The 13,985-nt window shown below is 48.0% G+C and overlaps 1 protein-coding gene across 1 annotated transcript in view; it reads right to left on the reverse strand.

Moving 5' to 3' along the window:
• Nucleotides 1–8,760, reverse strand: part of CCL28 (C-C motif chemokine ligand 28) — a 28,786-nt gene extending 20,026 nt beyond the window's left edge. The window contains exon 1 of the mRNA XM_069627231.1: nt 8,622–8,760. Coding sequence (XP_069483332.1) covers nt 8,622–8,682 — 61 coding nt within the window. The 5' untranslated portion in view covers nt 8,683–8,760. The remainder of the gene's footprint in view (nt 1–8,621) is intronic.
• Nucleotides 8,761–13,985: the final 5,225 nt, after the last annotated feature.

Raw genomic sequence — 13,985 nt, forward strand, 5'->3', positions numbered from 1 at the left:
TGGGGTACATCCATGTCAGATTGTAGTTTCCAGGTAATGTAGCTGCAGTCAGCACCCTAATTTACTCCCTGGCTCTTTTCTGCAGCAGTTGGAGTGCAGAACCTGCAATGCCGGTGGTGATAGGAACCAATTCCTGGATTTCAGATGCGCTGGCTGCTCATTGTCGGGCGATGGCCGGACCGCGGTATACCAGCACATTGTCCATGCACCCCATGTGCCAGCAGGCCTACCTACATAGAGAGATTCGGTCCAGAATTCCACCTGATAGGCATATTGGAGATATTTGCACCATCCGGTTCAGCCAGACCAAATTCCTAGCACACCACCATGATGATTCCTGGCAGAGTGCGACTCAGAAGGGAGCAACATCCAAGACGTCTGGTGATACAGGCACCAGAGCATGGGTGCTCCCAGGGGGTTTACTGGTACAGCGGACCCTGGTGACAACTGATGTCATAGACCTGAAGACAATCAAGGTACCGGTCATAAATGTGATTAATCACACCAGCTGCTTACCAGTATGAAACCATCAAAACACAGTGCCACCTAGGCAATTTTGTAGCTCGAGTGAGTGCTATCACCAGCCCATCCAAAACAGTGTTGGATCTGAAGACACTGAACTTTGCAGACTCACCGATCTCAGAAAAGGGCACGGATCATCTGAAGAAATAGTTTCCCCAGTGGGCCTACATTTTCTCCACCAGCCCCATGGACATTGGCAAAGCTGACGGAGGGGCCACCCGATTCGTGTGAGCGCTGAGACGCCCTTCAAGGAGAGATTATGATGCCTGGCCCCACGAGATGTGAAGTATACAGGCCACCATCTGGATGATTTTCTGCAGGCAGGAATCATTCAGGAGCCCAGGATCCACTACTCCTCGCCTATCGTTGTTGCCCAGTAGAACAGGGATGTTCAGATGTGCATTGGCTACCATCATTTTAACAGCTGCACTATTCTGGACCAATACATCATGCACAGTGTAGATGAGGCATTGGTCTGTCTGATGGGAAGTAAGGGGTATTCAGTCCTGGATCTGCAGTGTCGCTACTATCAAATCGTGTTCCATCCAACGGAGCATGATAAGACCATGCATATCTGCCTTCTAGGATTTTACAAGGTTGTCAGGATGCCACAGAGGAGGGCATGCCAGCGACATTCCAGCACGTTATCCAGAAGACATTGGGAGACATGAACCTCCTGGAGCTGCTGGTCTACCTCAATGACTCAATGTGTTTGGCAGGACCTTAGAGCAATAAAACAGGAGACTCGTGAAGGTGCTGGATCACCTACTGGAGCAAGAGCTAAAGATCAGTGTGGACAAGTGCCAGTTTTGCCAGGATGAGGGCCAAGTACATTAGACACTGTCTCTGTGGAAATTGCTTACACGCATGGCATTGCCGTGGATTAGAAAAATATTGACGCTCTCTACACCTGGCCATGACATCAGTCCCTGAAAGAGTTGTAGAATTTCCTGGGATCCTGCCACTTCTACCAGAGGTTTGTCACAGGATATGCCAACATTGCTTAACTGCTTGTGGACCTCACCAAAGGATTCACTCCTACCCAGAGGGGCAAATTGACTACCACCAGCTCTGCAGACTATTTGCTCCATTCATGGGAGCTCTTTGGTGAGAGGTCAACTGGCTAATGCCAGCATGCCTTCGAGGAGCTCAAGCGGACAACAGCACCGGCTCTGGCTTAAGCGTATCCTCATTTATCGAACATGTTTCACTTGAAGGCAAGTCTCAAGAGATTGGGAGCTGTCCTTTAACAGGAGACCAATGGTGAGATGAAACTGATAACTTTTGCCAGCCATGGCCTACGCGTGGCGGAGAAGAACTACCCAGTCCACAAGTTTGAATTTCTGGCATTAAAGTCAGGTTGTTACAGAGACGTTCCAGGATAACCTATACGGCGCCCCTTTCACTGTGAGGGTAGATAATAACCCCCCAACATATGTATTGAAGTCTGTGAAGCTCAATTCTACCAGACACTGATGGTTCACTGCATTGTCCACCTACAAATTCAGCTTACAGTACCAACCTGCGTGCACTAACATCGATGCTGATGCCCACTCGGAGAGGCCTCATGCTCCACCAGATGATACAGCTGAATTAACCTTATTGAGTTGTCTTCAGCAGGAGTCAGAGCTATCTGGCAGGTGGTTAGTCAGTAAGAGCCAGATAGAGTCAGGAGTATGGACTGCTTGGTATCCCCAGCTGAGGCTGTGCCAGCCATTCACTGCAACATCACCAATCTGGAGGTATATGAGCTACCGCATCTGACCCAATATGTGATCTATTAGTCACAACTAGCAGACCTTGGCATCGCAATGTTCCTGCAAGCCAAGACCACGGCTCATGCAGAAGGGTGGAGTACTGTGTAAGGAAAGCTGTGTTGGAGACAGGGTTTTTCCAAGCTGTACTGGATTTTGCCAATAGAACTTTTCCCTCCCCCTTAAGCACTCTCTTGTGCACCCCCTTCTAAAGAAGCCCTCAGCGATCCTTCCTCTCCGGCTAACTATCGTCCAATCTCCATCGCTCCTTGCCTGGGCAAACTCTTGGAAAAGCAAGCCATCTCCCAGCTTAATCTACATACTGAATCTGTTGGTTGCCTCCATGTCCACCAGTCTGGCTTCAGAGCTGCCAGATGCACGACAACTGCTCTCCTGAACACCTGTGAAGACTTGCTCTCCAATCTTGACACTGATCTCCCTTCTGTCATCATTATCCTCGATCTATCCACTGCTTTTGACATAGTCAACACCTCCATCCTGCTCAATCATCTCCCCAACAACCTTGGTATTTCTGATCAGGCTCTGGCCAGGTTGACCTCCTTTCTCACCGACTGACCCTCTCTGGTCCAACTGGGGTATTTCCTCTCTTCTGTCTCTCTCTTGTGGTGTTCCCCAGGGGTCTAACCTCTATCCCTGGCTCTTTAACCACTACCTGGCACCTCTTGCCCACTGCATTGCTACTTTCTGCTCCAATTTTCAATGTTATGCGGATGATACTCAGATCGCTTTCCGGCTCCCTTCAGCCACCTCTGCTTCTTCTCTCATACCAGATGTCTGGCCGCAATTCAAGAATGGTGTGATACCAATTATCTCTGCCTTAATGCCAGTAAGACTGAGATCCTCCTCATTGGGACACCCACTCCCTCTGTTCCTCTCTCTCTCTTTGGCTGCCCACTCTGGGCCCTATTCCTGCTCTTTCCTGTGAGGCCAAGAACCTTGGTGTCATCTTCGACGCCACCCTCTCCTTCTCTCCTCACATCTCTAACGTCTCCAAGAAGTCAAACTATCAGCTGCACCTCCTCAGAGGTATTCTTCAATGTTTCACTTTCCCCCAGAAGCTCATTGTCTCCAGAGCTCTGGTCCTCTCTAGGTTGGACTATTGCAACAGCCTCTTTCTAAATCTTCCTGCCTCTACTCTTCGACCTTTACAACTTATCCAGAACAGGACTGCAAGACTTGTCCTTGGCCTCAAGCCCAGGGATTGTATCTCTCCAGCTCTGAAATCTGTTCACTGGCTCCCTGTGGCTGCAAGGATGAACTTCAAGACCTTCTGCATCATCCACAAGGCTTTCCGGGGCCTGGGACTGCTCGACCTCCAGCATTCTCTTACAAACCATCTTCCATCTCGAGCTCTCTGCTCATCGACCTCCAACACTGAGAGTCAGGCACTTCTCCAAGCAGAGAGTTGGGGGCAGATCTATCTCCTCAATTGGGGCCACCCTCTGGGACAGCCTCCCTGCCTCTCAAACTTGAGCAGAACCACCTCTGGTTCCGGAAGTAACTCAAGACCTTCCTTTTCACTTCTGCTTTCTCTGTTCCTTTCCGCTGCTGATGCACATGACTGCTCCATGCACTGGTCACCTGGTCACCCTCTGAACTCGGGCCCAGGCTCCTGCATGTTCAGGTGCGCTTGCACTGCTTCTGGCCTCCCCAGCACTTAAGGGTCTGTATCTGCAACCCTACAGTCCCTTCTCTCTGCACTTATGAGCCACCCGCTGGCTGCACTTGTGAGTTAACTGCACTTCTCCCTTCCCCTCCCACCTGGCACTTCTCCCTTTCCCTCTTCCCCGCACTTGTGCCATTTGAATGACACAAGGCCTAGTAAGATCGTTATTTTGCCCCCCCTTTGTTTGCTCTTCCTAGTCTTGTCGCGCCTAGAAACACTTGTGTACAGGCGCATTACAAATGCCACATCATATCATATCATACTGTATGCACTCAACGACCAGCATGAATAACCCAACAGTGACAGAACCTTTGTGTTGCTCTGCTCAAGGTTTTTCTGGCCCAGACTATACACCAACAGAGTATTATTGCCAGTGCTGCACCAGGTGTGTCACCAGGAAGACTGTGACACGTCCTGCAGACTATTTACATCCCCTGCAGAGCTACTGGCCCATGAACATTGTCTGTGTTGACTTCCTCAGTTTGTAGAGGGATGGGCAAGGTGTGCAGAATATCCTGGTGATGACAGACGACTTTATCCGCTATGTGCAGGTGTTTCCCAAAAAAGATCATTGCAACACCACAGTTTCCCACATGCTGCTGAAAAAATACTTTGTGCACTATGGATGGCCGGCCAGGATTCATTCCGAACAGAGACCTCATTTTGAGTCAATTATCATCAAGCAGATGTTAGAGCTGGTAGATATCTAGAAGACCTGTATGACTCATTACCACCCTCAGAGGGATACCCAAGTGGAACAGTTTAATCGCACTCTCTTATCGATGCTGGGCACCCTATGGCCAGAGGAGGAGACCAGGTGGAATCAGCATGTGGGTACCGTCACCCATGCTTGCAACTGTACCAAGGTAAAGTCCCACACTCTTTAGCCTCGCTATCGTGTATTGATCTACAGCATGGGAAAGAGAGGACAGAACATGGTGGAGAAAGAGTGGAAATCACAACTTTTCATCATAGAGCATCAGCTCGGAGAGCTCCCTGTCTATAAACTGCAAGAGGAAAAATGGCGGATAAACACCAAGACCTTGCACAGGAACCCCCTGCTCCCAGTTGGAGATGAGGCAGTAACAGGATAGGCATCACCCAAGAGGCCAATGGCATGACAGTAGTGGATCGACAGTGACATGCCAGAAGATGGATATCTTTCTTTGTGCCATCCCGGATGCTATCTAAGCAACCAAGAGAACGAAACCGGCGGGAAACCCTCAAGAAGACAGTGAAGATGCCGAAGCTGAGAGTGATCAGAATGGCGTCTGCAGTGACACTTTTTCTGATAAGTCAGTAGGGTGGGTTCTGCCACACACGGGTCCAGACCACACGCCTGGAGAACCTGATCCCAAACATGTAGTTCTTCCTGCGGAGATTCATTCTGTGTGATCCGGTTATGCTGGATGTGGCAGGGGAACCCTTAGCCTTGCCTCCACGGGTAGATAGGAATCCTGACCTGGTACAATGTTCACAGCCGGGTCACGGGGGAATGCTAGATGAGGCCCCGGATGCTCTCCGTTATTCCAGATGCACTGTCTGGCAAGGTGCAAGTGGAGCACGGCTAACACAGTTGATAGCACAAACCTCACTCCGGAGGGTCAGGCTGGTGCTACACTCATCGCCTACAAAGCTACCTGGTTGACCCGGTTTCTCTACATAGTTCAATTAGTGGAAGCAGATAGTGTGCCAAAAGAGGACAGCTGGATGTCATTCTATTCACATTCTAGTGCCAAACTGTTTGCACTACATGAAGCTTCGCTTAAACACGTCAAGAGAATACAGCAATCGTCCTTGCAGTGCACATCCGAATCGGGTTTTATAGGTTTTATAGTTTGTCACTACAATCAAAAACAAAATACTAAACAAACAATTCACTGTGCAAAGACTGCGGGATGTAGGGCACATATCTTTCTACACGTGCATGCCTGCACCTACATACGCACAAATACCCCTGTAGACTTGGAAGGACGCTTTGTATGTGTAGTCCTGGAAGCAAGAAGTGTGCCCTTAACTTACCACCGTGCAGACTTATTTAGACTGGCGCGTATCTCCTGGGAGTGTAATGCTTCCTTCCTTTCCGATAGGTTATGTGACTGGCGCGTATCTCCTGGGAGTGTAATGCTCCTTCCTTCCCGATAGGTTATGTGACTGGCGCGTATCTCCTGGGAGTGTAATGCTCCTTCCTTCCCGATAGGTTATGTGACTGGCGCGTATCTCCTGGGAGTGTAATGCTTCCTTCCTTCCCGATAGGTTATGTGACTGGCGCGTATCTCCTGGGAGTGTAATGCTTCCTTCCTTCCCGATAGGTTATGTGACTGGCGCGTATATAGGTATGTGACTGGCGTGTATCTCCTGGGATTGTAATGCTTCCTTCCTTCCCGATAGGTTATGTGACTGGCGCGTATCTCCTGGGAGTGTAATGCTTCCTTCCTTCCCGATAGGTTATGTGACTGGCGCGTATCTCCTGGGAGTGTAATGCTCCTTCCTTCCCGATAGGTTATGTGACTGGCGCGTATATAGGTATGTGACTGGCGCGTATCTCCTGGGAGTGTAATGCTTCCTTCCTTCCCGATAGGTTATGTGACTGGCGCGTATCTCCTGGGAGTGCAATGCTCCTTCCTTCCCGATAGGTTATGTGAAAGGCGCGTATATAGGTATGTGACTGGCGCGTATCTCCTGGGAGTGTAATGCTCCTTCCTTCCCCATAGGTTATGTGACTGGCGCGTATCTCCTGGGAGTGCAATGCTCCTTCCTTCCCGATAGGTTATGTGAAAGGCGCGTATATAGGTATGTGACTGGCGCGTATCTCCTGGGAGTGTAATGCTCCTTCCTTCCCCATAGGTTATGTGACTGGCGCGTATCTCCTGGGAGTGTAATGCTCCTTCCTTCCCCATAGGTTATGTGACTGGCGCGTATATAGGTATGTGACTGGCGCGTATCTCCTGGGAGTGTAATGCTCCTTCCTTCCCGATAGGTTATGTGACTGGCGCGTATATAGGTATGTGACTGGCGCGTATCTCCTGGGAGTGTAATGCTTCCTTCCTTCCCGATAGGTTATGTGACTGGCGCGTATCTCCTGGGAGTGTAATGCTCCTTCCTTCCCGATAGGTTATGTGACTGGCACGTATCTCCTAGGAGTGTAATGCTTCCTTCCTTCCCGATAGGTTATGTGAATGGTTCGCTACCAGACTGACCAATTTTATTAGGATTTTATGACTTTAGCTTTTTTGGCTTTGATAGATGGTTGGGGCTCACCGCCATCACCCTCATCCCGTGTCTTTCCTTTTCCTTTTCCGGTTTTCGTATCCCACTTTTTTTCTTCCTCGTTTTTAACTAATTTTCTCTCACCTTTCTCTTTTTACCTCTGCGCGAGGTGGTTATTTTTTCAGCAACATGGTGTTGTCAATCAGGGAGCTGTGCTTTGATTCTCTCGGTATCACTGAATACAATCTGCGTGCTTGTTGGGACTGGCTGCGTGTTGGCTAAGGCCCTCCGAGGTGCACATTTTGTCTGCCTTGTGGCACCACAAGCAGAACCAATACTGTTTTAACATTTGAATGATCTGATTCTTAGCCATCACGCATGGAAAGCATGCAACACATCGTGGGCCTGATTTACAACGCGTTTTTCAATGGGAATGCACCATTGTACAAAGCTTGTGTAAATCAGGCCCAGTGTCTCTTAGGAACCACACTAAATGTGGCACAGGTAATACTAAGGTTTTATCTGTAAACCACGTGTGGGCAGGTACTCCTTTGTTCATTTAACATTTATCAATGGTTTAAAAAGCTGCTGTTCACAAGTATCACACCTAAATGCTCACTAGCCAATGGCGAGTGATAATTGATGGTTGTTGAGTAAGAAATGCGCTGTGCCCATGTAGATAACGGAGGGGGCAAGTGATTTGTACGCTTTATAACGCACTTAATACCCAGAGGTTTCTAAGCGCGGACCAGGGGACTGAACCTGTGGTGCTCCTTGTCGTCTTACTACCAAGGCGAGCACGCTGCCCCCGAGCTATCCTCCCGAGCTTGGCTGGTACCTGGCTACTTGAAATCGTACCGGCTGACGTCTTTAACATGGAATATGGTGTTTTAAAATGTATACTTAAATGCTTCTTTTTGTGTTTTAAAATACATTTGTGGTTTAATAATAATTAATTGAAGATGTGTTATACTACACAAATAGCATTCACCACTCTATTGTTGCAGGCATACGGGGCTGCGTGTGCTTTGTGTGCACTACAGACAGCTGAAGCCTGTTGCCTCTGTGTGGTTCGCCTAGGGGTAAGTTGAGGCGGTGAGGGTGGTCGGGGAGTTGTGGAATTTAGGACAGGCTTCATTGACCAAAAGACAAGGCTATGACGCAAACGCTCTTCGTTTTCCCTTTGAGACAATACCTAATTGGTAACTCTGTATTGCAAGTGCTTGCCACCTGGATTTTTATAAATTAGTTGGTCATCCATGTGCACGACAAAGAGCGCCTGCTTGCACACAGCTCTGCGTAACCTGACAGGCATAAAGGACAGACTAACACACGGCACCGTAGACATGCTAGCAGAACGCGGTGTTCTTCCCTGCTACTCTCCAGTGGCGTCACTGCGCGTTGCACAGGCATACGTGTATCGCACGGCCAGTAATTGCGTATCTTACCGTTTGAGAGCTGGAAGCAGCACACGAGCAGGGCAAGCAGCGCCAGCACGTTTGCATTCATCTCGCCTCTCTTGGCGTCAGTCAGAGTAAGGAAGGACTACCGTCTTTTCTGAGCACAGCCGCTTCTTCCCCGTGTACCGCCGCGGCCAGGCATTAAATACTGCACGGTGCCAGCCCTCCACCCCCGCAGCGGCTGAAATATGATCCTCCTAAGGGCACGTGTCACCTGAAGCAGCGGGAACACAGCGCGCTATGAAATAGATTTGCATGCCTACGTTTAACTTTTTTCCTAAAACCTTAATTTTGTTCTATTCTTAGGTGACAGAAGACTCCGCAATGGGATTTTCTGCATACCACAAATCTTTTAAAACGCAGTACTGCATCCGCTTCTTCCCATGGGCGTCACTGGTTTACAAAATATTATACAAACTATAATTCCGGACCTTGTTAGCACAACGGAGCTTCTCTCCCTTGTGTAAGATCATCAGGCGTGGACTGGCCTAGAGGGAGCTCTGGAGATTTCCCGGTAGGATTACTCTGCTTTGATTATTTAGCGGTACATCTTCATTGTTGAGTCTGAATCCTCTCCAAAATAAAAGTAGCAAAGCAGTTTGGGTGATCGAACACCCCAGGTAGGGCATACATGCCAACACTATCCAATCCATTGAGGAAACACTATAGTCATGGTTTCAAGTTTATCTTGGCAATTTCTGTAACTCCCCTAACCCCCTAACCACCTAACCACAATCTTCTCCAATACCAAAATAGCAAATGTCATGATTTTAACTTTGGACTCTGGGACGTGTAGTCCTGGGGATTCTAAGGGAGAAATCGCGGACTACAAGTCCCAGAATGCAAAATTAAAAACCAGAACTGGACTAGTGTCTCCCGAATGGAATGGATAATGTTGGCATGCATGGGAGGGAGAGCTGGTGTCAGGATTGTGAAGGGGAAGAGAAGGAGTAGGCGTAAAGAAGATTACTGGTAAGTAATCAGCATGGCTTTAAGTGGGGTAAAAAATCGAGGGGGGGCTCATTTGGGGGCATAGCTTCTGGGATGGGCGTGGCCTAAAAAAGCATGCAACCGTGAGGTATGCACACAAATATATATAAATGTTATATATTTATGTGCGTACCTTACTATGGGTTGTGTAATATGCAAGCCATCTATCTTTTCTAAACATAGAAATATGTAACATATTTCTATGTTTATTTATCTAATGTATTTATTTTATTTTTATTTTTACATTTGTAAAGCGCACAAAGCAGCCCTCGGGCATCGTGGCGCCATTGCAGGAAATCTTAACTATATAAAATATGGCTTGAAAAGTACCCAAACCATATAGTAAGGTGTGCACATAAATATATATATATATGCTTATTTTTAAACATTTGCTTGCGTGCCTCACTATGGTTTGTGTACTTCAAGATGGCTTGAAAAGTACACAAACCATAGTAAGGTACGCACACAAATGTATAACATTATGGTTTGTGTACATTTCAAGCCATCTTTTTTCTATGTTTATAAAAGATGCTTGAAAAGTACACAATTCAATCCATCTTTTATAAAGCTTTGACGACGGACAAAGCCCGATGCATCTTTGTCCATCGCAAAACTTTATAAAACATGGCTTGAATTGTGTACTTTTCAAGCCATCTTTTATAAACCTCGAAATATGTCGAGGAATCCCCAGGTTCACCAAGGTTTAAAGACGCCTCTGCGACCTGGGGAGGGGGTGGGGAAACAAAGGACAGTAACTTCCTCTGGTGACCCTGTGCGAGGGGTCACTAGAGGAATTTACAGCGACTGACAGAAGTGCCTGACTTAATAGCGGGCGCATCTCCCATCGCGACTGCCGCCGTGGCGGGGTAATGTGTCCTGCCAATGTTGCAGTGGGAACGAGGGGCCCCGGCTGGCCCTGACCCACTTAAAGCACCGGTAATCAGAGAATTACCCCCAAGGACTCACTTCCTCTTTCCAGTGCATACTTTTGAAGTGCACCAAATACCACCAGTGATACTGCTGACATATTAAACACGCATTGGCAATGCCAACATTTTGGGCTTTTGTGTAGGCAGCTAGACATTGGATGAGCTACCAAACACCCACAAACGGTGTCCCTCCTCACATTCAATCCTCTCCGGTTCTACCTAATAGCCAAAACTAAAAAGGGACTGGGTATAGGAAAGATTAATGGACAAATGGAACAGTGACACAATTTAGGACCTGCCCCCATCTATTACCAAGATGGACCGGTTTAGAATGACATGTTCCCCACGGCCCAATTGCGAACGTTTGGGTAAAAAGGTAACAAAATAAAACTTGGGGGGTGGGAGGAGGTGGATATATATAAAATATTTTCTTAAATGTGATTGACTAGAATTTTAGGATTTCTCATATGCTGTGTCTGGCCTCAAGATAACGCTCATACGAAGTTAAAAGGATGTTTACGCACCCTCCCCCACTTCAAAGAGCTGCTCTTTGTGACTCTGGGGAAGAGGCAGTGATCGAAGTGTACGAAACGAAGTAGTGGAACTATGTTCCCTACTGGCCTGCCCCTGCTCCCCACAAACCCCATCGCCATGCTCCCTCCCACACACAATATAAACCCTCAAACACATGTGCCTGATTCTTTAAGGGAACGTTCAGTGCAGTTTCAACTTCTTCTTACACTTTTATGGAGTAGGGGGAGCCAGGGATTTCATGGGTAGGGCTGAGCTTGGGGGTCAAGGCTGACTCTAGGAGACTACCACGGGCCAAGCCTATGAAATCCCTGGTTCCCCCCCAAAAAACGGAAAACAACGGGGCCCTTGTGAGCCACCATCAGGGGCGCGTTTTTTTTTTCTCCAAATATGGGCATTTCTTTCTATTTTGCCGGCGCTGCAAAATAGTCAACAGTTAACTTTGAAAAAAATAAATGGGGCCCTGGTGCCCTCTCGGCACCCGGGCCGCCATCAGGGTCGCGTTTATTTGTTTTCATGTATAAGCATTTCTTTCCATATGTGGGCATTTTTTTGCCCACGCGGCACATGCAAAATGGAAACAAATGGTCTAATGTGAAAAAAAAGTAAATGGGCATTTCTTTCCATTTTAAAGAAATGGCAATTTTTCTGTTTTTTTGTTGCTCTGGGCAGCCATGGAGGGGCCCGTGGCATCTGGGGTTACCGGCCCGAAAGGAGGGTCGCGCTGGAGCCCGGGCCAGCCCGGGCCTCGCCGGGCTCGCCCACCTCTACACTTTTACTTTAAAATGAAACGAACGGTTTCTTTTAAAACAAATGTATAGGAACAGTTCACCTTAATTAAAAAAGTGGCGGGGCACTGGTCCAACCACTGGGAAGAGGACTGAGAGAAGTGCCAAATAGGCGGAGAAAGGAGGGGTGCCCCAATAAATGGAGAGGTAGACAGACAATGGGTGTGTCTACCTAAAGGTTAGATGGCTCCGTGGGTAAGGGGCTTGCTGCTGAGTTTAGGAGCTTGAGGTGCTCGCCCATACGACGGAGTTGTTACAGCAATAAGAGAGAAAAGCTCTGGAAGGCCATCTAGCAAAATACCGTGATACCCACTTCAAGTGGCAGCCCTTACATGTGTGAATACCGATACTAAGCCCTCCTAATTGTGACCCTAAAATGCATTAAAACATCCCCGGCTGCTGGGAACAGGAAGAGTCCATTGCGTTCATCGGGAGGTTCGGTGCTGATTACAATAATATCATCACTCTTTCCCCTGGAGACCAGAGGCGCCATCAAGGGGTGGCCACCCTTATAAAAACGCTGCCCCCCACCTGCCTGCCGGTCTCTTAGGTGTTTGTTTTGGTGTGCCACCCCAAGATTTCCAGTGACCTCATCAGGCCACCCCAATGAAAAATGTCTAGGGGCGCCACTGCTGGAGACATGGCACTGGATTGTACTCGGGGATTAAAGAATACAGAAAAGTGTTCTGTTATAATGAAGAATTGTGTTCCATCGGTGCACTCAAGCAACGTGTCAACTTTCTAGCGCTGTGAATACTGGCCTGGGGGTAGTAAGAGCATGCATTTCTCAAGTGGCAGAGGGAGCTTTGATTCTACGAAAGCTGCCGGGAAATGTCTTTAAAGAAGGGGAAGCAGTGCCCATATAATGGGATCAGGGTCCAGGGTCGAGGGAAAATAGGGAAAGGAATTGTGTTAGCTGGGGCGGAAGTAGACCATCTTGGTACAAGAGTTACTGTTCATAGTTCAGTGTTAAGTGTGAGTCACTTAAGGTGTAGCACAAACCACATTGGGCCTTCCGGTGTTTGCGGGTATTGTCCACACTAGGACGGTGCAGCCATGCGCTCCTGGGGAACATAAGCATTGGCAAAGCCAACAGTGTTGGCATTCATATGTAAGCATTGGAAAGGCATTTGCCAGGCACTGACTTGACTATACTACCTGGCCATAAGATAACAACAGCTGGAAAATAGTAAATTACCCGGGCATATGATAGCAGCCCCTGGCAAATGCCTGTATAATACCTACTCACCAGCCAAAACTGTTGGCAGTGATAATGCTTGTTTTTAATAGGATATCAGTGCAAGGAACAGCTATAAATCAAGTGGCTGAAGGCATGCATGGTTAAGACATTTTTTTGCAACAGAAGCATGTTTATTGCTGCACTTAAGCCATTAAATCTGAGCAGACGCCCTTGAATAAACACTGACATGCTAACGTTTGATGTTATTGCTTGATACAGCAAGCTGAAAGAGATCCCAGACAGATGTGGTTTGGGCAGGGAGGGGCAGGTAGCGAGTGGGAATGGCTATAGGGATTAGCATGGCCATGGCCAGTCAATGGGTGGGTAAATAACCAAATAACTTCCAGAAGCGTTGTGCTCCTCCTCACACGTCATCTCCCACCTAGCTGTACTCCAGAGCAGTCGTGTCGGGCTTATAGGTGGTGCTTAAACCACCTAATAGACCAAAGTTAAAGGACCCATATATAAAGTCAAACCCGGAGAACATTTATTACCAAAATCACATCAGAGATTGACGGCTTTGGGCAAGACCACCAAGTAGACCAACAAAGATGAGCTCCCGAATCCCCGATTTGTCTGGTAGAAGTTCTAGGAACCAGGTCGACGGCTTTGAAGGGAAGATGCTTTAAATCCACCAGTTGAAGGGGCTCAGAGATGGGGCCCCGCAGGGCGCTAAGCACCAAGGGTAGTCTGAAAGGGTAGTCAGCGTCTTGACCCTGTGGCAGAGAATGCGAGAATCTCCGCAGGAACTTGGAATTTATGCTGTAGGCCTCATTGGACTCTACATAAGGACCCTCCATATCCCAGCTCGCCGGCCACTGAGCTCTAAGTGAGGAATTGGCCAGCCCTAAATTGAAACCCTCCTTTAGAAAAC

Source organism: Ambystoma mexicanum, chromosome 6p (genome assembly GCF_040938575.1).
Source record: "Ambystoma mexicanum isolate Mex_15411 chromosome 6p, UKY_AmexF1_1, whole genome shotgun sequence".
Classification (NCBI taxonomy): Eukaryota; Metazoa; Chordata; class Amphibia; order Caudata; family Ambystomatidae; genus Ambystoma; species Ambystoma mexicanum.